This window comes from Siphateles boraxobius, unplaced genomic scaffold (assembly GCF_051911475.1).
Source record: "Siphateles boraxobius isolate OS27281-9 unplaced genomic scaffold, OSU_SipBor_1 19, whole genome shotgun sequence".
NCBI classification, from domain to species: domain Eukaryota; kingdom Metazoa; phylum Chordata; class Actinopteri; order Cypriniformes; family Leuciscidae; genus Siphateles; species Siphateles boraxobius.
Genome location: NW_027508799.1, coordinates 30,206,555 through 30,232,040, shown reverse-complemented (window position 1 = coordinate 30,232,040; position 25,486 = coordinate 30,206,555). Strand labels below are relative to the sequence as shown.

Here is a 25,486-nt window from a genome sequence, read left to right as displayed (position 1 = left end):
TATCACTGACGTCAAACCTGTCATATTTTAATGTACACAAATGCAAATGCATTATTATAGCCCTTAATTGTTTTAGACCAGACATACACTTCTTTTTTCCCCATAATGAAAGTGTCTGTCAAGCTACAAAATATGCAAAAAAGTAGGGATGCACAGATAATAAAATTGTGGCTGGTTACACTTCACTCCACATTCAAATATGGTGCATTAAAGCTGCAGTAGGTAACTTTTGTAAACAAATATTTGTTAAAACTGTCATTATGTCCTGACAGTAGAATATGAGACAGATAATCTGTGAAAAAATCAAACTCCTCTGGCTCCTCCCTGTGGTCCTATTGCCATTTGCAGAAATACAGCGCTCCCGGTCAGAAACAACCAATCAGAGCCAGGAGGAATGTCTTAGCAGTGTCAATCACGCTCGTGTAAGCGCTGATCAGCCCTCTCTTGCACAGCGCGAGCGCGTACCGTCATTCGTGACTCTCCTGTTCGAACTCGTTCATCCAAATGAACAAATCTTTTTTTGAGTCATTTAGTTCATTCAACAAACGAAATGACTAGAAAAAAGATTTTGTTCATTTTGATGAACGAGTTTGAACAGGAGAGACACAAACGTGCATCACAGAACAGAGCAAGGCGAGCATTTGTGCTTATAAAACTTAACGTTTTTTATTTATTTTTTAAATGACCGATCGTTTCGCTAGATAAGACCCTTATTCATCGTCTGGTGTCGTTTAAAGCCCTTTGAAGCTGGACTGAAACTGTTATTTGGTTCTTGAACCGTTTGTAGTCCATTATATTGAGAAAAATCCTGGAATGTTTTCATCAAAAACCTTAATTTCTTTTCGACTGAATAAAGAAAGACATGGACATCTTGGATGACATGGGGGTGAGTCAATTATCAGCCTAAGTTTTTGTGAACTAATCCTTTAACGTTATCTTACTAGCTATTTATAACTTATAGAAAGAGTGCAACGTAATAAAGTTACACGTATTGCAAAATACATAATGATTTGAGGACCAAGTTTGTAGTCAAAGTAAGGGCAGGCCATAGTCAATGTAAAGCATATTGTTGATGTTTCATCCCTATTAGTGAATGTTTCATAACTGTTTATAATCCGCCGCTTCATCGGTGGTCCTGCTTACTAGCCTGCGCGTTCACGGCAGGCTCCGCTGTGGGGGAGGAGCTGTGGAGGGAGAGCTGTAGCGCAGCAGAGAGCAAGGGGGTTGGACCTATAAGTTGTGCTTCTTCAAATTTTCAGGCTAAGTCAACGTTTTCTAAAAAAACTCCCTACTGCAGCTTTAACCCCACACCAACATCACATCAGATTCCATTTTTGAACACAAATGAGATATGAGACTATTGTGCAAATAGCACTATGGTGCTTTTCTGTTTGTAACAGCATCCAATAATTTTCATTGTATGGAAAAGAGACGTGCAAATCTCATTTTGTGTTCCACGGAAGACAGAAAGGCATACGGGTTTGACACAATGTGAGGCTGAGTAAATTATGACAGAATTTTCATCTTTGGGCAAACTATCCCTTTAAAGTTTTTCTTCATGAGTGGAGGACACTACCATTGACATGCGTATGGTTATAGATCCCTGAACCGCAAGGAAGCAGTTCGTTCCTGGATGCCACATGGGCTGGAGTGTGGGGTGTTAGTCTCTGAGACGTGAGGCCAATCTTTGGGGTTCGCCGTGCCAGAACCCAATGCACTCTCTGACCGCAGTGTACCGGGACCCTTAAAGCGGATACCGTGATATGGACCATTCGAGTGGCCTACAAAAACATCTTTAACAAACATTCTGTCCAATCTGTCAGACACAGCCCTGCACTTATAACCCTGGTAAAGCTCATTCACCTCGAGCTCATTGTGTTAATACGACAAGGCTTAGGTTTCCATGAAGAATTTTGCTAGAAAAGCTAAACGTATATAAACGACCAGGCAGTGTGTGTGTGTGTGTGTGTGTGTGTGTGTGTGTGTGTGTGTGTGTGTGTGTGTGTGTGTGTGTGTGTGTGTGTGTGTGTGTGTGTGTGTGTGTGTGTGTGTGTGTGTGTGTGTGTGTAAGAGAGAGAGTGACTTACCAATGCAGGTCTTGCTGTCCGAATGCAGGGCATATTTCTGATGACATCCACACACAGGCCCCACGTCGGTGTCATCGCACGAGTGTTGGCAACCACCATTTCCATAGTTACATGTCACTGGCAACACACAAGAACTGTGAGGAGGGCTAAAAAGAAAAGTGTTCTGCCATGGACACCCCTTTAATCAAGGTACACATACACTGTAAAAAATTATATGATCAATAAGTTATGACAACATATGTTTTACAAACTTTAACTCAAGTTAAGCAAAATAAGCTCAGCTTATTTGTTTAAGTCAGGTTAATGTAATTTAAGTTGAATTGACTTAAACATCCAAATTGATTGTACTTAAGAATTTAAGACAGCAACTCTTTTTTTTTAATGTATACACAGATGGGGAATATAAAATGTATATAATCTTGTATAGTTACACTCTTAAAACTAAAGAGGGGGGGGGGGGGGGGGTTGCAGCGATGCTATAGAAGGTTCCCTAAAGAACCCATCAGCGAACAGTTCTTAAAAGAACCATTTTTAATAAACATCATTTAAGAACCTTTTTCCACTATAAAGAACCTTTTGTGCAATAGAAAGGTTCTATGGATGTTAAAGGTTCTTTATGGAAACATTAATGCCAAAAAATAACCTTGTAGTGTAGCAAAATAAATAGGCTTAAAGAGCAAAATGCAGGTTGAATTTATTTCTGAATTAATACTTTAAATTGTCTGCAGAGGTATTTTAAAAATACATATGTAGAAATTACTAATGAAATCTCATTTGATATTGAGATTTTGATGAAAATGTACTAGGCTCTGGAATACGCCTTTCCCGCTATAGCAACGCGTCATATGACGTAGGCCGAGTGTAAATAAAAGAGCTTGCGGTCAGCTTTCACATTGTTGGGTGTTGGTGTAGTTAGAGCAGTATTGAGAGACAGAAAGTTTTAGATTGAGTTAGGTGTAGGAGGCGCCTAGGAGGCTCATAATTATAGGCCTGTGGGCCATCATAAGCATGTTTGTCCACATCGGAGAACTCGATTTCTTCATTCGCATCCATTGTAATCTGAGCTTGAATTTGACCAGACTCCCTCGCCGATCGTCACTTCTGGTTAGTGCTTTACAGACGCGAAAGTTATTTTATCACAATTTATCTCAAAATATCGTTAATGGCTAAATATATATTACTCCAGTTAAGAAAATCTAGTTGTTCTATCATCAACATACACTATGCTATATAGGGGTGTCCAACCTGCATGTTGCTCTTTAACAAGACATATCCAATATCTTTTGTGAATGGCAAATGCCTTAGCTTGGACAAAGAGACTGTCCAGATATTCCACATCTAATACATTTTGCAATACTTGGATGGATAGGAGTTTGAAGGACTTTGGTCCACGATTTTCCCACTAGTATTAAAAATAGAAGAATGACGAATCGTAGATGAAAGTTCTCCAGATGTTCAGGCCAGAGCCACAGCACCATAACTTATAAGTCCTTGACAGATCAGTGGCTAAGGTGGTTTGTTTAAGGAGAGATCAGTATTAGAGGACAGACTAAAATCAATCTGTAAACCTGTTGTTTAGCTTTGATGCCACCAGACGTTTTTCTTTGAGATGGAAATTCAGAAGCCACTTGTGGCCATAAGGAAAAACTAAGGGATTTTTCATACCACTTGAAAAGAATCTAAACAAGTGTTGTTAACTTCCATGAGATCAATACATACATGATGACAATATAATTTGTAGCTACATTAATTATAATTATAATGTGGCCATTTTAAATGTTCATCAAGTAGAATGTTTTACTTTACTAAAAAGTTTGGGATCACTTTAGTTTAGGGTCCAATTCTCACTATTAACTTGTTGCTTATTAGCATGCATATCACTAGGATATTGGCTGTTTATTAGTACTTATAAAACACATAATAATGCCTTATTCTGCATTACATATTCTACATCCCTTCACCCTACACAATTCCTAAACTTAACAACTACATTACTAACTATTAATAAACAATAATTATGAGTGTATTGAGGCAAAAGTCATAGTTCATAGTGTGACCAAAAGTTTTACACCTGAAGAAATGAGTAGTATTTTTGACAAATGTTTTAAAAGGATTTAAACTCACAGTCGTATCAAATATATTCTGGTTAGGGGTTACATGACTAACAATGTACATATTTAAGATTTAGGAGTCTGAGAGATAGAGGGAGCAATGATATTAATATGATTATTTTGTAGATTACGATTATGATTATGTATGTAGTTGGTACATACATTTGCAGTCACGTTGATTTTCCTCCAGCTCAAATCCTGGACGGCACTCACACGCCACGCCACCTTTGGGAGTCTCTCTGCAGATATGGGCACAGCCATGTTCCTTATTCATACAGTTCATCCCATCTACCAAAAGAAAGACAGAGAGAAAAAGGGAAACCTGAGTTACAGTCATGTAATCTCCCATTACAAACACTCCTCTGACAGGCTCCTGGAGATGAGCGTGTGATTTTTATGAGTGGTGTAAATTAGTTTAATGTTTCTGCCACAGGACCTTTTTTCACACGGAGAACAACACTGACACCGGCTGACCTGTGGAAGCGCACACAAAGGACATGATCACTCCACGGACAACATGCTCAGCAAACATCTACAATCCTGTTTTCTTCTGAGATTGCATAATCTCTCCTCCTGGTTCACCCACAGGAATAATTCACCCACGAATGAAAATTCTGTCATCGTTTACTCACCCTCATATCGCTCTAAACCCGTATGACTTTCTTTCTTCCAGGGAAGACAAAAAGTGAAATTATGAAGTACATATTGATTTTTTCCATGCAATTATTATTATTATTCAAATTATTATTAAATTATACAGCTTTGACTTTTCCAATATGGCGGGCGGCTTAAATACGTCCTCAAAGTATCGTAAAAAAGTGGTCCATTCAACCTGTGCTCTATATTCCAAATCTTCTGACAGCATATGTCGACTATGTGTGAAAATAGACAATTTAAGTCATTGCCCTTATAAATAGAGCAATGTATCATGAACGAACAGTTCTAATTTCAATGAGTCGCCTAATCCAGTTCACGAATCAGAATGATTTGGTTATTCAGTTCAGCTCAAGGCTCAACAATTTAGCCATATGTTTTTCAATATTTTTAAAGATTGAAAACTCTGATTTAATGTTGTAAGGAAATATGAGCAGTATATATACACACACACACACACACACACACACACACACATATTTTATCTATCTATCTATCTATCTATCTATCTATCTATCTATCTATCTATCTATCTATCTATCTATCTATCTGTATACAAGCTACATATATATACAAACATATATATATATATATATATATATATATATATATATATATAGCAGAAATACGGCAGAAAATCATGCGGGTTTTTGGAATGACATGACATTGCATAAAATGACAGAATGTTCAATTCAGGAAATGACAAATTTCAGTGTGTCTCTTTCCTTTTTCTCTGATCTTATAATTAGAGTGTAACGGTTATCTAACACAGCATCTCTCACCGAGTGAATCCTCCAAGTTTCCTAAACAAAATGATAACATAAAAGCCCGGAATAAAAGAGCCAGACAAGGAGTGACAGAAAGAAACTGTTGGGCTTCTCTAATGGACATCCTCCTCATCTTCAGGCCAAACAATGAGCAAAGAATGTGTATGTACACAAAAGCAAGTCTCCGTGGAAACATGGTGGGTTCTTGCATCTCTGCCCCCTCTGAAGCCTCTTCAGAAGCGCTAAGTGCTCTCAGGACAGAGCCTAAATTAGGCTGCTTTTCTGTCGGCGTCCCAGAGGACACCTTGATGTGCCTAATTAACGTGGACTCTGGAGAGGTCATCAAACCTTTAAACGACAAAGAGATCTATCACAATTCTCACCCAACGGTGTGAGTGTGTGAAGTACTATGGAACATTTTAAACACCATTACTATAGGTCAGTGATTGGCAGACTAATATAGTGAGAGACTTGATTGGGCTGCACAGGTTTAGATAGGGTTTTAACTGGAAGTGCTGGTGATAAAATAAGACCTTCTGCCCGGCTAAAGTTTTAAATATGCCATCCAGCTGTCACAAGAACACAGACAGGAAAGGAAACAAAATATTGACCTCTTTCACCTCAGACTGTCATTCCTCCATTTGTGTACATCCACAGCAGCACTCAGGAAATATGTGAGAGAAAATGGCAATTATGGGAAATTTTAAGTGAGTGCTTGTGAGAGAAAAAGACAGCAGACTCATGCACATACGTGTGTTTAATATCAGTATACACTCTGTGTGTGCATGCGCTCTGTTACTCATAAACCCACCACTTAAAATAAGTGCTCTAAAAGCCCCAAATGCAATGTCAAAAGAGAAGCCACCTTTTAAAGTCTAAGGTATAATAATTTATACACCAATTACAGTACAGCTTAACCCGGCATTTCTTCTGGCCCGACAAAACAGTCTCATATGCCCATAGATGGGGAGAATAGGATGGAATCTGTCTTTGTAGCTCTGAACATCAACATAATGTGGATAAATTTGAAATAAAGACCTCCTAAGATGGCCCCCATATCCGATAACTCTTTAAAAGGGTGGAAAAGTTTTGTTTTAGCCCAGTGGCTCCGAATATGATTTAGCTTGCTTCTGATGTGTAAAATTGTTCAGCATGTTAACTGTATTCAAGGGGTCAATGTTAATTCAAAATTCCTCTATCGTTAGAAATGAAGAGTTCAGAACATGAGCAACTTCAACATCTGTGAAAACCTGCTTAAATCTGTGCTGTTTCTGGCTGCGTGTATAACACCTAACACTGCAGATCCTTCTGAAACATCTGAACAAGTTCACAGATCATTTCGATCTAATCTAAAGCATTTGTGTGTCAAACGACACTAGAGCAGAAAAGCATTCTTACTCATTTCATAGCATTTATATTTAAAAAGCACAGCTTGTTTAATTCTAAAGCTTCCTATTCAATTCTAAAGTTCAGAGAAAAGGCAATGAAAAACTAAATTATGACTGGGCGCAAAACAACTGTGACTAATATTATTAATTATAAAAATGATTACAATATGACACCTGTAATAGTCTTGCTAACAGGAACTGATGTAACTGTTCTCCAAGGTTACATTAAAATCTTGTCGCATTTGGCAAAGTTTGACAAGTCTGTCATTTCATGTAACAAATTAATTTCAATAAAAACCAGTTATATGAGTGCATACACAAACACGGCCTCAGGCCCCCTTTTTTCCCATCTCTTGTAAATGCCATTTTAATTGAAATCTGTCAGACTTTCAATCTCTCTCCAAATGCACAATGCTATAGGTACTAAGCCATGAATTTCAATGAGGCTCTTTTTTCACCAGCAACCATTGATGTCCTTCAACTGAAAACAGCCTTTTCCAAAAACCCTCCCCAATCTCTTCTTCAAACACAAGCTTTCTCAACAGCTCGTCACAAGTTCTCTCTCTCTCTCTCTCTCTCTCTCTCACACACACACACACACACACACACACACACACACACACACACACACACACACACACACACACACACACACACACACACACACACACACACACACACACACACACACACACACACAAGCTTATTAATTACGGTTAACGTTAAAGTGGGCCTTTTCTGGAACCTTCCCCGACTAAACCAGTGACCCTTATTGATGTCACTGTGACTGGAGAAAGAGACAGTATCCCGGTGTCTATGTGCATTTCTACTCTCTACTTCTGTCTCTCCCTCGACATAAAGGTTTACAAATAGCTGGTGATCATACACTGAGGCAAACATACACACTTTAGCCTTCACGCCTCTATTCTGACATAACGCAGCTGTTTTCTTCAGTGAGGAAAGAGTCTGATAGCAAAAGTGGGAGAAAGAGAAAAAAACACAGCTCGACATGTATCAGGACACCTCTAATCTTGCTCACTTCTACCAACCAGAATTTGTTATATATTTATATATTAGATATGATTTTAGTTATTCAACATACTACCATATCGATTATATTTTGAATGACTGGTTTTTGAATGAAAGATGAAGGAAAGACAGTATGTTAAGAAGTGTTATGAAGTAAAATCAAGAATTTTATAAATGATTCTTCAATTAATATACAATATTATACAATACACAAACAAAACTGATCCAGTTCACAAGCTCAATGCTCCAGTTGCAGCAGATTCTCAGTGAAAAGTGACTTAAATTTGAGTCTGTACACAAAGCTGTATGACTTTAGAAGACTTAGAAAATGTACTACATGAGTCATTTGGATAATTTTTGATCCTTTTATGGTGCTTTTTCCACTTTTTAGAAGGCATAATGACAGAATAAAAAAAATATGATCCACCTTTTTGGGGTGAGAAGTCCCTTTAAATGACTCGGCTTCAGAACGTTTACTTCTTTTAAATCTTTGCATATTTGCTTTGTATATTTAAACAAGTTTTGACAGCTGGCCCGCAAGTCAAGGGAAAAGTTCCGGTTCTCCTTATAGCCAGTCCATCCCTCTTACCAAGATGACTCCACCTGCCACAGTCAAACTACATCTTAAACTGTTAGGGAAAAGACATAAAGAAAACTATAAAAACAGAGCAAAAGAGGAAACGCAGCAGCTCATGAAGGTTACTTCAGCTGAAAAGCTAATATTTAATCACAGTATTTATAACCAACGGAAGACAGTGGGCAAGACCTTCAGTGCCCATTCGCTGTCAGCACCTCAGCAGTATATGTGCATGTGTTTGTAAGCGAGTGTGTGGGTGTGTGTTCCGTACAGTTCAATCAAAGTTCTTCCACCCTAAAACTGGTCCAGAGAAAGTTTCGGCCGTGAGAGGACTGAAATAGTTTTCAAACATGCTACTCAAAACTCTTTATTTAAAGAGTATTAAGTCATCACTCATCACCATTTTTATGTAAAAAAAAGAAAGAAAAAAAATTCTCTAGGACTACAAGCAAAAATACGCACATGCTCATGCCCTTTGACCTCTGCCGTGACCCTGCAGGATTCCACCGTCTGAGCAGGATGTTTGCTGGGGACTCGGGACAGGACCGGGTGGCCGTGTGCGAGTGAAAGGTCTAAGACACTTTACTTACACTGTGTGTGTGTGTGTGTGTGTGTGTGTGTGTGTGTGTGTGTGTGTGTGTGTGTGTGTGTGTGTGTGTGTGTGTGTGTGTGTGTGTGTGTGTGTGTGTGTGTGTGTGTGTGTGTGTGTGTGTGTGTGTGTGTGTGTGTGTGTGCAGTGGATGCGTTTAACTCACTTCATTTCCTCACACAATCCAAATAAAAACATTTGCCACCTAATGGTCAATCAGCAGTGTTTATCTTTACTGTTTTTTCTCTCTTAATCCCACCTTTTCTGCTGTTATCCTTCACAGGACAGATAGTGAGAATAAAAGAGGGTGAAGAGAGATGTGACGTTTTCACCACCAACTAAAATTTTTAGGTCGGTGAGATTTTTCAATGTTTTTGAAAGAAATCTCATTATGCTCACCAAATGGCTCGCCACCATTCATTTGATAAAAAAATGAAGTAAAACAGTTAATATTGTGAAATATAATTACAATTTAAAATAGCTGTTTTCTATTTTAATATATTTTGAAATATAATTAATTCCTGTAATGCAAGAAGCCATTACTCAAGTCTTCAGAAATCATTATAATATGCTGAATTGGTGTTCAAATGTTGAAATGTCAACGTTGAATATTTTTTTCAGGATTCTTTGATGAATAAAAAGTTAAAAAGAACAGCACTTTTTAAAAATGTCCCCTTTAAGAGAGATCTTACTCTAATCTTACCAGAATCTAATGCTCATGTGAAGATGTGATAATGTGTCTCTATCAATGTGTACAGAGTGTGTGTGTGTGTGTGTGTGTGTGTGTGTGTGTGTGTGTGTGTGTGTGTGTGTGTGTGTGTGTGTGTCTGTGTGTGTGTGTGTGTGTGTGTGTGTGTGTGTGTGTGTGTGTGTGTGTGTGTGTGTGTGTGTGTGTGTGTGTGTGTGTGTGTGTGTGTGTGTGTGTGTGTGTGTGCGTGTGTGTGTGTGTGTGTGTGCGTGTGTGTGTGTGTGTGTGTGTGTGTGTGTGTGAGTTTGGGTTGTATTCCTCTCATGTGCTCATAAATCATCAGCCTGCATTTCTCCACCAGCGTCTGAACTGTAGGGGTGGCGCCGGGGTGAGCCAATGCATTAATGATTTTCTCCCGACAGAAGGAGAATGAGGTAGACACAGGTAGACCTGAAGACCGTCATGTCACACATAATAGGCGGGAATCACTTACATGCATGCACACATTGTATGTTATTTCATAGGACTTTTTTGTCCTTTTGGGAGCAAAAGGACAGATGTGGTCACTATGTACAGTTCAATTCCAAATTTCTCCTCTTGTTTTATTGGAAAAATAACAGCATACAGGTTTGGAACGACATGAGGGTGAGTAAATAACGACAGGATTTTCAGTTTTAGGTGAATTATTTCTTTAAATATTTAGGAAAGGTTCTGATTCATTCACACTACACTGCCAAACCCATTGGTTACTTCTACCTTTCCGAGTCCGGAGAAGCCGACGGGCTGTTGGCTGGGCAGAAAAAAAGTAAAGTCCTAATTTACAATCCACCAACAATCGCCAGGCTATCAGTGGTTGAGAAGAATTTACAGGGTTATTATTTTCACAACATGTGGTGACATTTCGTGCCATATTTAAAATCCTATCAGGAGCCAAGGCTTCATTTTCAAACTGGACAGCTCGGGCCAGAAGAACACGGGGACGGAATGGTTCCAGAGAAAAATAAATAAATAAACAAAATGAAATGCAAGCAAATGAGCGGGACTGATACTGCAATAATAAGTTAACAATAAATAAATAAAAAATCTACAATCTCTTTCCATCCAGAGCGGGAACAGAGATGACGGGAACGTGAAGGGTTTACATCCACTAGGTTAGGCTGCTCTGGCACTATCAGTGGCACTGGGCCATTTGGAGCAGAAACTCAGTTTATAACTGTGTAAACTAAACAGGGTTTCAAAGAAACAATAGTCACTCTTTCCCAGGAATGTTTGAGGCACAACTATAAAAAAAGAATAGTGAAGAAAAAATAGCGATAATGGAAACACATCCCTGACGACTCATAGCCATCAGGCTTTATTGTTTCCTTCTGTGTGTGTACTTACTATTTCGACTCTCACTGAGACAGACAGAGGGATAGACAGATTGATGGATGGAGAGATAGGCATACGGATAGACAGACTAAGGGGTAGGTAGACAGACAGGTAGATAAATAGATTTACGGATGGATAGACAGAAAGATAGATTCTCTGGCAGATAGACAGATTGATGGATGATAGACACAAGGATGGATAGACAGATTGAGGAAGGGATGGATACAGGCAGGTCAACGGATATACATATTGACTGATGGATAGACAGAAGGATAGACAGACAGGCTGACTGACTGATCGATAGATGGACTGATGGATGGATAGACAGAAGGATGGATAGAAAAGGATAGATAGGTAGATGGATGGAGAGATAGATAGACAAACAGACAGACAGATGGATAGACACATTGAGGTATGGACAGACAGATATACAGAGACATAGACAGAGAGATAGACAAATAGACAGATTGCTTTTAGATTTTATGTAGATGCTTATTGCATATGGTTATTCATGCATAGCCTATATATAAATAGACCTAACAACTGCCGTAAAACTTTCATTAACTATATGAACTGTTATGGACATTACAGTAACAGTGACCCACACAGGTCAATAGAACTGACAGAAGCTTTAGTCAAAGGAACATGGCCTCTTATAGAGCTCTAGTTTTCCACAGCAGACAGACGGCGCCAATGTCTCACACACGCACACACACTCACAACACACACACAACACTGCGCTAAACTCAGGCCAGTAGGACGCACTGGTGAGTGAAGAATTGTAAACACACAACACCACACATCTCTCTCTCTCTCTCTCTCTCTCTCACACACACACACACACACACACACACACACACACACACACACACACACACACACACACACACACACACACACACACACACACACACACATAAGCCTAGGCATGAGCCAATGGGCCATACTGGTGACAGACTTACTGTAAACAAGAAACATACACACATTCACACACACAGATACCCAAACACACACTATTGATGAGTGAGGGTGATGAAGGAAGGTGAGAGGTTCATTTAGGGTGAGATTAAACGTGTGAAAGCTTGCCTGTTTGTAATCAGTGTGTCTGACTGTGAGACTATGAGGCAGATGAGGAAAACTGTACGCGGGCTTAAAGGTACAGCGTGTCATTTCTGCACCATTAATGGCACCAATTGAAATTGCAAGTAAATTTCTTACTTAATTAAATGTTATAAATGTATTTTTTTAATATAATTTTTATATAAATTTTTTTTTTTTACAATAATTAATTAATAAAAATTTAATAATAAATAATAAAAATAGTAAAATAGTAGTAAATATTACATCATATTAAAAATAAAAATAAGCAAAAGATAGAATGTATTATTATTATTATTATTTAATTATTATTATTATTATTATTATTTTCATTTTGCCATATCCATTCAGCATTTTTTACGTGAAAATATGTGGGTGGAAACCCAGCTACTGTCTGCATATTTTCTTGATCTGGTAAACTATCTGATTTTACTCTACGCCTCACTGTTTACAGCCTTCTGTAATTGTGTACGGGTATAATTTGTTTTTTACTATTGTAGGATTATTTTGTCTTATGTAAAATATCTAAATATCTGTATGTCAGACAGCTTAATTTAAATAGTACTGAATTAACAACATAAATAAAAGTAAAAAGTAAAAAAGTAAAATAAAATGCTAAATAAAAAATAAAAGCTAGCTGACGACTTTGAGCAGAACACTATTCCTCATAAAATTCATAATTGAAAAGGTACCCAGTCTTTCCAGTGGCAAGTATCTGATTCATCTTTCTGTTTACAGTAGGTATATAGAGCAGTGTGTGTGTGTGTGTGTGTGTGTGTGTGTGTGTGTGTGTGTGTGTGTGTGTGTGTGTGTGTGTGTGTGTGTGTGTGTGTGTGTGTGTGTGTGTGTGTGTGTGTGTGTGTGTGTAGCGTGCGGCGTCTTCCAGGACTGCCACAGCACATCAGTTAGCTATCCACAAAAACAACCATTTAGATTGTTTACCGACAAGTACACAAACGCACCACACACTTACTCACATAAAAACATACACTACTAGAGTATTTACTGAAGTTTTGCTTTTGAAGTAAAAATACTACATCCAGGAGCAGAGATTCACCAAAAGCAAATATGGAGCATTTCTGTACCCCTCCTCTCAAATTCTATCTTTTTCTGTCCAGCTCCAGACTGGCTCTATCATTTTCCTCCCGCTCTGATCATCTTACAGTGAAATGTAAAAAATAGGGGAAATGAGCAATTATGAAAAAAGATCAGTGAAGACTAGAAAATTCTTGAAAATAATTTTGGAATTGGCATTTATTCTCTAGCATGTAGTGTGAAGTATTTTACTCAATTCCCTGATCATTCCGATTCAGTTTTAAGAGAGTGAAGAACAATTTTATACTCACGTGTGTTGTGTATTATGTACGTTATGGTCTCTGACAGACACCATGATGAAGCCGCTCAGGCCGTCATTTTCTCCTTCTCGGAAAGTGATGACATACTCAAATCATCCGGTAGTCTGGGTTTCCCAGGAAATATGTGACTCGCTGGACCTCTTCTCGTATATACTACCGCGTATTGTGCACGTTATTTTTTGACAGACATCGATGTCGTGATATTTAAATGATGTAGATTTGAAAACAGATGGATCGTAAGGTAATAATTATTTATTCAGTGAAGTGATTGATGTCCATCAGTGTGTTATGTCCATGTTTTTAGTTGTAATATTCCAACCGACAGCCAGCCTAAGTTTTTGACAGACATGATAACATGCGTGAGGGGTGAATGTTTGATTTTGATTAATTATAAAACAGACATCCCAAGTCTTCCGGAAGTTCAGGGAGTCTCCCGCATATTGATAGCGGCTCCCTGATGCCCGCAAATTAGTTCAATGCCCGCCAGCCCCAACCCCCGGTCAACAAAAAGAGATACCTCGCAGAAATGACTTCTTGCAGGCTGGGATGTCTGTACAAAAGGTGCCGGAGAGGTTTGAAATGCTTTTTGTGTAGTTCATTATACTTATTTTATGGAATTAAGTTTATTTTGTGGCTTAAATAAATTACATGTTATAATAAATTTCACGAGACTGACATGTTTGGCTTGTCAAAAATGTTAAAACATCCATCGCAAATTCATTGACTTTTGTAAATCAAGTTAATTTTTTTGCCATGAAAGTAGTGGTTGTTTTTATTGTCTCTTATAACAAAAAACTTTTAATTTAAACCCATGAAAATGCAAATCCTGTTGTAAATAATAGTGAAAATTCACTTTTTAAAACAGTTATCCATTTTAACAGTCCATTTATATGGACATACTACTCAGTGCATACTCATTTATATATACACTGCGTACACACACACACACATACACACACACATACACACACGCACACATGCACACACACACACACACGCACACACACACACACACACACACACACACACACACACACACACACACACACACACACACACACACACACACACACACACACACACACACACACACATCCTAAAGATCACAGAGCCTATGAAAAAACTGCAAATATAGCCTAAAAAAGTAGGAGAGGATGAAAAGGAGGGGCCATACACTCCTCTCCACATTCCACACATGATTGTGAGGGACATCAAAGATGCGATTACGAAGCAACCCACTCTCATTCATGACTTTGTGTGCAAATTGCTTAGATTTGCGTAGTGTGTGGGAATGTGTCCGCCTCAACATGGAGAAGCATCATTAGTTAATTTTTGACAGGCGGAATGAGAAAGCACAAGAGGGTCGCATGATCTACACACACAGACACACGTCATGACTGACTTTACCATACATTTGAACTGCATGCATGCACCATCCACACACAAAGACATGCCCGCTGGCCGCCTGCGCGTTCAAGCCTTCAACTTCCACCTCTGACCCTCAGCTCTGTCCAGGGTCAAGACTGTCAGGAGTGAGACGCTGCTGAATTGGCTGTTCTGAACCCACAGTGAGAATGACAGAGTACACATGGACACATAATCAGAATAACAAAATGGACATTACAAGCTTCCAAGAGGAGGTGTATGCTTCTGTCATCAATAACAGCAAAAGTGACAAAATGACAGACGTAAATCACAACTTTTAGTACGGGACTGGATCACTTTTCATAAAGTACACAACTCAAAATGCATATGATATCAAGACATCCCTAGGTAAAGCTATATTATGCATTTATACATTTTGCAGCTTAAAGTGTATCAAATATAATACAAAATGACTTAATATCTTAATTTAGTGACCAAACATAAGTTACTGTAAGTTTTAACTTTAATGTGTTTTTTCTTTTTCTTTTAAATAAAAAAGTCCTAAAAGTTAATATCAAGTTATATTTTTTATCTATTTATGTCTTAACTTTTTATGTCTTAACTTTGAGCTCCTTTTTATATAACATAATATAATATAATATAATATAATATTAATATTAATTAGCTTTAAAGTAATTTTTTCTCATGTTTTAAAGTTTTTTTATTCCCTAACATTTTATATTTTATTCATTAATTGAACAGTTTTTTTGCACAAATGTATTCACAAACCGAGCGTGATTTTAGACCAATGAGATTTGACTGCAGGTGAAGCAACAATAAAACTTCAAACACAAGCTAAAAAACCAAATGTGTGGTTTGTTTGGGTCAAAGCTGGCCGGGACGGTGCTCAGTATTAGCAGGATGAGACTCACCATCCGAGCGGTGGATGCAGGTGTGCTGGTTGTCACTCAGGAAGAACCCGTTTTTGCACTGGCACTCATAACTGCCCATAGTGTTGACGCAGATTTGCTGACAGCCGCCGTTGTTGTCCATACATTCGTCCACATCTAGAGAGACACGAACGCACACGGTCATTACAAGACACACAAACACAGGCATTCAAGCACAAGGATCTGGGCAAACCCGTCATTCTCAGTCTCTCTGCGTAACCAAAGCCGGCTCAAGCTCAGGTATTTGCAACAGTGTTTGTTTATCCGGAGATGATTTTCCTTGATTTCCTCTCTGCGGCTACTGAAGAATGTTTATTAAACGAGTAGTTTGATATTCCAGTTTTCAAACACATCTACCAGACAAATAAACCAGTAAACAGACGCACATAACAGATTGAAATAAGTCTGTCATCCAAACCATCAGTAGTATGGGATAAATTGTTAAAAACATGAAGGATACACTTTTTTAAGCTGTTTGGATGTGAGTATCATAAATCAATGTCCAATCTGTATGTGTGTTTGCCCATTGCTGTGTCTTTGATAGCTCTATAAATGGCATTGTGGGTGCGTTGGTTTGAGTAACAGCATGACACTGGAGACCAGTAACACACATGAGTGAGTTTTACGCAGCCCTAATACAGCAACCTGCCTCTGTGGAGTCGGCAGCCCATAACTCTCTCTCTCTCTCTCTCTCTCTCTCTCTCTCTCTCTCTCTCTCTCTCTCTCTCTCTCTCTCTCAGGGGTGCTATTATGTCTCGCTGTCTCGGAGTACTACCACTGACACTCTTCTGTCACACGTCACTTTTCCAGCTATGTGGCCTGTCATTCTCACAGGCCAGTTGTGATTTTTATCATTTAAATTAAAAGAGGTTTCTGCTGAATGTTTGCTAACATTCACCTCAGGCTAAGGTTAACAGGGGCATAACCACCATAGACACTGGAAGACCATTAAAGGAGATCACGTCTGGAATTCATACAGCTATCATTTGAAAGACAAGACAACATAAACAAACAAAACAAAACGAAGAAATAAAACAAAAGATGTTTGGAATTTACATTATAGTTTGAATAGACAACATAAGTGAATTCTGGTAGTATTACTCAAACCTTAAACGAAACCAAACAAAACTAAATGACACTAAACAAAAATGTTGGAATTCATTTACATATTATTTTAATAGACCGCTTAAATGAATTCTGGCAGTATTACTCAAACCTTAAACGAAACAAAACAAAGCTAAAGTAAATTATGGTAGCATTACTGAAACTTTGAAATAAAATAAAGTAAAATTTAAAAATAAATAATACAATTAAATAACTAGCAGCAAGACAGAATTAAAAAAAAGTATAACTGTGATTTTAAAATGCTTTATTAAATCATGCTTTAATATGGGAAATGTCAAGACTGAACAAAAAGTGAAGAACGAAAAAAAAATGTTGCATGTCCTAATAAAAAGTATTGTACTACAATGCTAGACAGACATTGTAAGCAATATAGTAGGGTAATTTTAAAAAGATTATGTAGTTTATGAATGGGCTGATGGCCATTACATTTTTATAATTAAAAACTTCCCATGTTTTTATAATTAATAAAGTTTAAGATCACATAGATTTTCCTCCTCTGGCATTTGTATCTCTGATTCACTTCACTACAGCCTGATTGCAGCCTAGATCCAACAAAAGTAGCTACATCTGTGTTGCCTGACTTCCCTGCATCCTGTATGTGTGAGAACACATGATCGAGTGTAAGAGTATGCGTTGTCAGCCTGTTTAGTATAATCTGGTTCTGTTGTTTACAAGCCACTTATAAAACTAGCGTTGAATGTTGTACACTGGAAGGCTGAATGAGCATCAAAGCTTTAGTAAATGAGGCGTTGGTTTCCTCAACTGTTATAGATGAATTATCAGCGCTGCATTCACAAACATGCTCAAAGTGACTGTTGTGTATATGGAGAGAGATTGCAGTTTCCACACCGTGTCACATTTACATGTTGTGTGACACCTAATGTGGACGTGTGTTTGTGTTTACAGCCCTGTCTTTCTGGAGTGTGTTGAGAGGCAGTGAGTTTTACGAGCTCTTTATTTGTGTATGTAAAGACCTCTCAAAAGCACACTTATCTTGCCCACTGACTTCAACAACACCCCATAGCGTACAAGCTAAGACAACTGTGCTAACGGAGACTAACTGACTTACGAACTCTGGCTTTGGTGTCCTGAGTGGATCTCATTGTTTTGTACACTTTATTTGGGCTAACGTTATAGGTATCCATTTTCTATTTCTTCCTCGTGACGTCCTAATAAGTAACGATGATATCAAAATGCATCAGCCGAAATACATGCATGAATGTAGGGCATGCATTCATACACTCATCCACAACATTTCATGGTTTAATTTGGTCACAGTGGTTTATTATGTGGCTCCTGGGTTTACCTGGCGACATAACTCTTATTTTAGCATCCGCAGGGGCATCTCGTAACACAGCCAGGACAGCAAGGCCTTTACTGTCCTACTGTACCCTTCGAGAGAGGGGGTCTTTATGCCCTCGGCCACAGAGGAATCCCTGTCTTCCCCAGAAACCGAAAGCTTTTTGTACCACATAGTAGGGTTTAAAAATATTAGATTTCTAGTGAAAATGTTTCTATTTCACATTGATTTAATTTAATTTAATTTAATTATGAATGACATTACCAGCATAATATAATTTGAGTTAAATCAAACTGATTTTGCTTTAATAACCGCATGAACAGAGCTCAAGATACTTTTAGGAAAGAACAATCCCAGTTGAGATCTCATTAATGTCTAAATAAAAGATCTCATTAATGTCCCTTACTGAATAAAAGTATTCAAATCTTAAAGTTTGTGTTTAAAACTTTAAAAAAAACTTTTAAATCTTCATTTACAGTGTTTACAAGTATTCAAAGAATTAATGCAACATTGTGGTTGATATCTCACCTCCACCCTTCTAATAAAATAGCATGTTGCTATTTTGTAGGTTGTCACCTCTGTCTTTCCACTCTCCTTTTACTATTTTTCTTTCCTCCCTGAAACACGTTGACATCTCTCTTTCTCTTTTTTTCTCCTGAGAGAAATGCTGGAATAGATGCAGGGAAATATCACATATAAGGCCAACCAGATCACAAGCTTTTATCTCTTTATTGCCGCATGTAACAATCCAGTCGTTGTGGCTTGCTTCTTATTTACGGACAAGAGTAATATTTGATAGGAGGGTTTGGAGAAGACATGCTGGCTGCCTCTGTCTCGAGTGACTCAATAGCTGCGAGCGTGTTGTGTGCCGTGTTTAATGTGGAAATAGAAACAGATATCATCAGTGTGACAGCACTCTCTTGCTTTAAAAGGAGGGGAAAAAATAACATTTCAGCTGTCATCTCTCAATTAAGGCACTCTCTGCCAAAATTTAAACAAGAGCCTTGGCATCCTGGCCTGCGAGTTTAAACTAGAAAGCTTTTGTTTTTGTTTGATTGCTCTTGTGTAAACTTTAATTTGGAAAAGATCTAAGATGACATGACACAAAAGGAGAGAGAGAGAGAGAGAGAGAGAGAGAGAGAGAGAGAGAGAGAGAGAGAGAGAGAGAGAGAGAGAGAGAGAGAGAGAGAGAGGATGAGGGAGGAAATTAAGAGTGAAATAGAGGACAGAATAAAAGTGGAAGAACAAAAAAATCAAAGAATAAGAGGTGAGAATAAGACTGGACAGAAAAGAACAGAGGTCAAGAGAAGAAGTGAAGAAAACTAAATGGAACAGAAGTAAACTGAACATGTCTATAGAATGGAGTGAAAGAAGTGAACAGAACACAAAAGAACTGAACAGAAGTGAAGTGAAATTAACTCAACTGATGTAAACGGAGGTGAAATAAACAGAACAGAACATTAGCAAAATGAACAGAACAAGACGAAATAGAAGTGAAGTGAAGTGAAATAAACTCTAAAGTTAACAGAAGTGAAGAGGACAGAACAGAACAAAATTTAAGTGGAATGAACTCAAAAGAATTGAGAACAACAGAACACGAGTTAAGTGAAGTGAAGTGAAGTGAAGTGAAGTGAAGTAAACTGAACAGAAGTAAAGCAAAGCGAAGTGACAAACAGAAAAGGACAAAATGGAAGTGAAGAGAAATTAACTCAACAGAAGTGAACAGAACACGAAGTGAAGCGAAGCCAAGAGAACAGAACAGTAGTATAATGAAGAAGAGAAGCGAAGCAACACAAACAGAACAAAATAAAATAGAAATTAAGTGAAATGAATTCAATAGAAGAGAAGAGAACAGAAGAGGCCTGAATTGAAGTGAAGTGAATTGAAGTGAAGTGAACAACTCAACAGAATAGTATACTGAGAATTCTCTTGTTTAAAGTTACAACATCCCCCGTGTTGTAATTCTAACTGTATGAGGTCTCTTCTCCCATTCTGATGTTGGAACGAGAGGGGAAAAGCAGCCAAAAGATAAATAAACAGCAGCAGCAACGCAGGCATTCATAAAAAAAGGGCCAAATGATCAACACATTGAGTCCAGCTGCCTGCACATAGAGCGAAAACAAATAAGAATGGAAATGAAAAAGACAGAGGAACTGCAGTAAAATGCTCTTTAATCAGCTCCCCATTAGCCAATCCTAAATCAATTAAAGCTTTAACTTGTTAACATGTGGAGATCTAAAACGACTTCCTACACAAGATCAGCCAGGCAGACAAGCCACAGCACTGATTTCCGTCCCATTTCAAAGAGCTTGCGGTTTGGTTAGCGCTCAGTAGGTTTGTTTGAACACACTCTGTGAATGTGTGTGTGTGTGTGTGTGTGTGTGTGTGTGTGTGTGTGTGTGTGTGTGTGTGTGTGTGTGTGTGTGTGTGTGTGTGTGTGTGTGTGTGTGTGTGTGTGTGTGTGTGTGTGTAGAGCGTAATCAGTGGCACAAGCCACATTAAGGCAAACATCGCTATTGCTATTGCTCATCCTATGTGCTATTACTTTTGGTTGGGTATCTGTGGAATGGTTTTAAACAAAATTACTTTTAAACCGAGTACTATTATTGGTGTCTGCCCAAGTACAGTGAATACGAGTCATACACTTTCTGGCCATTTGTCTCTGAAGTTGCTTTAAAATATTATGCCAAAAGGCTCACACAATGTCATTTTAAATAGCTAAGATCTATGGAAGCCCATTTCAAAACTTCTTGTAACTGCAGCTTACACCATTACAACTTAACAATTTATGATATTATACTTTTAAACTAACACCCTAGCAAGCACTTAAAACACTTTAATAACTACATAGCAACCATCCAAAACATCCTTGTGACGCAAAGTTTTGTATGAGCAGACACCAATCGCATTTTCATCAGAAAATTTTAAAATTTAGTTAAAAGAAGCCATTAATTATCTAGAAGTGAGTTGGAAAAGGTTAAGCAATACATGGAAAAAATTAAATAGAAAGAGAATGTCAAATAGACAAAAAAGAGATTACAAGAAAAGGTCGTCATAAACATGATTCATTTAACCTTTCGAGAAGGTCAATAGTTCTAGTGGTTTCACTTCCATCTGAACTTGCCATTATACGCACACATGCCAATGAGAACATGAGGGGTGCTATGACAACACTTCATATGACGGTAAAGCGCAAATGAGAATGAATGAGGTTTTGAAAGAGCAAACAAACACACACAGATGATGTGTGAATGAGAAACATCAGCATCAAGCATACATAAGAGAGTGCATGAGGAGGAAACATTACAAAGCACCATATGACGACATCTCTGTGTGTGGAAGTGTTTCATTGAATGTTTCGATTTTAGCCATTTTTTAAAAACTGAGGGACAAGTTGGAATCATTTTATGTGGTAATAGACTTTAAGCCACAGATCATTCATTTAACATCTCAAACGAAGATTAAAGCGACTCTGCTACTGCAAGCAAGTCAAAGAAGAGGACAAGGAGTGTAAAATCTCTAAATGATTCACTTTTTCTGTGTCAATCTATTTCTAGGTAGAGGTGGAGGACAGGGGCTGAGACAAAGACAGACAGAAACAGATTGAATCCAAGAGAGAGGACAAGACAGAAAAAAGGGGAATAGAAAAGTAGCGAGTCAGACAGAAAACTGGAAGCGGAGGCAAAGGCATAACAAGAGCAGCAGAAGGAGGGGGGCTCGAACAGGAGAGCCCCCGCAATGCCGCTGATGGCCCTCTACGGCCTTGTCTTAGTTCCCAGAGCCATCATTTAGGCTTGTATTTGAGACATTCCACAATAAAGATGTCAAATAGAAGGCAAGTCTATCGCCTCTAGGGAAACAGCCTGGAGTTACTCCAAAGAGACCCACAGCCAAGATAACCAAGAAAATGCGGAGAGAGAGGGAGAGTGTGTGCAAAGACAGAATGGAAGAAAGACAGATATTTTAAGGAGAAGAAGGATAAAAAGAAAGGTTGGAGAAAGTAAAGAATGGTTTGATTATGAAGGAAAGAGTCATAGAGATAGAGTAACATACAGCATTATCACAGTTTAAGACATTGTATTATGGTAATACCTTGGTTTTTTGGACATAGTATCATGGCTGGACCATAGTATTCTAAGAAATCACTTGGAGTACAATGTGAATACTATGGTACATGAATTTGGTAGTCATTAAATGTGTGTTGTGTAATGGCCACGTCACTAGAATCACCTTGCTTGTTTAAGGCCAATTTGTTCAAGTTTAAACCTATGAATTCAGAAAGCATAGAAGACATGCATTCAAGTGATTTTGTTCAGAATAACATGAATGCATTGAACTGCCTGACTTTGTTTGCACAATTGCAACAAAATGAAGAGCAAATGTTCGCAATAGTGGCTCAACCAATTGTGTGATTTGGAGGCGGGGCTATTTTTTGGTTTAGGAATAGGAATCGAAGGGACTGTTTGCAAACATTCAATGCTTTTCACATGTTCTGTTAGGTGCTTCTAGTGGCACAGAAATGATGACAGTTGGAAAGTATTTTAGTAAATTGGTTTCGATTTCTTATGAATTAGTACAGTACAATTTCATTCATACGTTTTTTTTTTGCAATCTGCTTATGCTCCACTAGTCACATGTAGCCAGACCTTCAGACTGACAGCAGAAGGTCTGGACTCCATCACAGCTTTCATTGGCCAATATTCATACAATATTTTTAACTGGGGTGTGATTAGAGGTGGACCATGGTCATGTTCTACTTCATGGTCATGTTTTACTTACAAATCATACATTGCCGTACCACTCAGATCGTACAAAGTTTTTAGCCAGCAGAAAACATCAGCGCTCTTCTGAAAATGTCTTGATGCGGGCGCTTGAGAGTTTTTTTTTAGTTGAGATGCTGTGTGTGCTATATATGAAATATCTGATTTCCCAGACAGTTTGTTTCTGAGTATATAAATTCAACATTTGCTCTGGCTCTTGTTTTCAATGATTTTGTTCCGTTGTTGTGCTTATTGTTGTCGTCTGTTGCTGTTGTCCCAGCAGAATGTGGCGGTTGGTCACTGTGGTATTTGTCCCATCCCTCCTTCACTGTGATTGGACGACTGGGTAAAAAGTGACATTGAGCACTGTGTTTTACTCAAAGTTGAATATTCTTCAACTCTCGACCGTAGAAAAACCCCGCTAAGTGCTCAGCGTGCACTAGACGCTCAGCACCTCGTCACATTGCTGGCGTTTTAAAAAACACAGCTCTATCCATTGAAAACATTTGGAAAAATACACTAGCCTCGAGGGGGAAAAAGCATTCATGGACACAGACTTTACTGCCAGATCGTTTTTGTACTAGTCACATTGTACAAATTCATACGAAATCGCCAATTAATTACTTACGAATTCTCACAAGATCATGTTGGAAATTACATACTTCATCTTTAAGTATTATGTAATATCAAAAAACATGGTATTACTATCTGATGTCATTACTTTACTCCACAGTTCTGTTTTGAAATGGAAAAATATAAGGAAAAAACATCTGATGAAATTGTGCAAGCTGTTGTAGCAAGGCAGAGGAGGTGCTGAAGGTCTCTGAAGGTCTGAACCCTGATGTCCTGCTCTGGGATCCATCATCATTACAACGTCTAATGAAAAAAGATGACCTCAGCATCCTGAAACTCCGCTCGGCACACATATTTGCTTTGGATTATGAGAGCAGGGAGGAGATGAGAGCTGTTCAAGTTCTTCATCCAGCTGCAAAGACGAACACCATCGCTGTCTTCTCTCTCTTTATCTCTTGCGACACTGAAATACGTGGTCACAGTGACACTAAAGAGCCACCACACTTCAGGTTGATAAGTCGCTTTCGACCAAAGACACATCTGCACTCACTTAGAGCAGTAACGCAGACAGACTCGCTACAAAAAACACACTTTTTAACAAATTCCTGAATCCCCACAGCATCCAGCAAAAACCATGAGACCCGGACCTAACTCTCCGGGTCATGGAATTTCATCTTTGAACTATTTCAATAAATATGAGATGCCAAGTTATTAATTTTCTCTCAGCCTTTTCTTCCCCTACTTCCATTTTTAACCGCTAACATAAACATCGGACCTGACTGACGATTTCTGGGAATTGGAGGCGATTGCGCCACTGGTGACATTTGGGTGACATTTTTAAGAGATGAAAATAATCGCAAGGTTCATGTTGGCGTGCTCCTGTCAGAACGGGAATGGAATACTGGCGCTAGACGCACTCGGCTGGCCTTTTCCGAGGCGCTGCACGGAAAGATCGCAGAGGCTGATTTGTTTACATATGCGGAGGGGGTCATTACAGAGGTCATTAGCTGGATAAAGAGATGACAAGGGAGTCACTCATCTGTAAGTCCGTCAAGAGAGGCAACTGAGTGTGTATTTTTCTCTCTAGTGTCTTACCAAGACAGTTGTGCCCGTCGTCTGCCAGCATGAATCCATCGTAGCATGTACACCTGTAGTTCCCAGGGATATTGATGCAGTCATGAACACATCCGCCATTGTAGTCGTTTTCACACTCGTCCATATCTGAAAAAGACAGCACACACACACGTTTGAGTCGGTAAACACAAGACATCACATTGAGTCAGCACAGATCTGACAAATGTCCATAACACAAACAGTATTGATGAGTTACACACTGAAGTTTAATACTTAGGTTAGGGGTTGTTCAAATCACTAACTCTTAAGACTACTAAAAAGTCAAATCCTGCAAGTGATACTAAGCAGAGGTTAAATAGAAAGTTTTAGGAACGGTTGGCTTATGAAACAAGCCTCCATTAGGGCTATGCGTCTGTACAGCAGACAGACGTAAGTGGGGACACTAAAATAAACACAATATTTCTTTTTCCTCACTCACACACTTGAATACATTGAAATCAGATAGACAGAAAGTGTCTGTTCTCTGCCAGACAATGATAGCGGGTATCTGCTTTGTGTTCTGTATACCTCGGAGTGTGTGATTTAATAAACCTGGCTTGTGCTCTTGGAGACATACGGCACAAAC

General features: G+C 38.5%; 1 protein-coding gene across 4 annotated transcripts in view; it reads right to left on the bottom strand.

Moving 5' to 3' along the window:
- scube1 (signal peptide, CUB domain, EGF-like 1) overlaps positions 1–25,486 on the bottom strand; it is a 71,242-nt gene that overhangs the window by 34,828 nt on the left and 10,928 nt on the right. For all 4 annotated transcript variants that reach the window (XM_077234943.1, XM_077234944.1, XM_077234945.1 and 1 more), the window contains exons 3-6: positions 24,883–25,008; positions 16,012–16,146; positions 4,361–4,486; positions 2,088–2,204 (exon numbers count right to left, since the gene is read on the bottom strand). In XM_077234943.1, the coding sequence (XP_077091058.1) occupies positions 2,088–2,204; positions 4,361–4,486; positions 16,012–16,146; positions 24,883–25,008 (504 nt within the window). The remainder of the gene's footprint in view (positions 1–2,087; positions 2,205–4,360; positions 4,487–16,011; positions 16,147–24,882; positions 25,009–25,486) is intronic.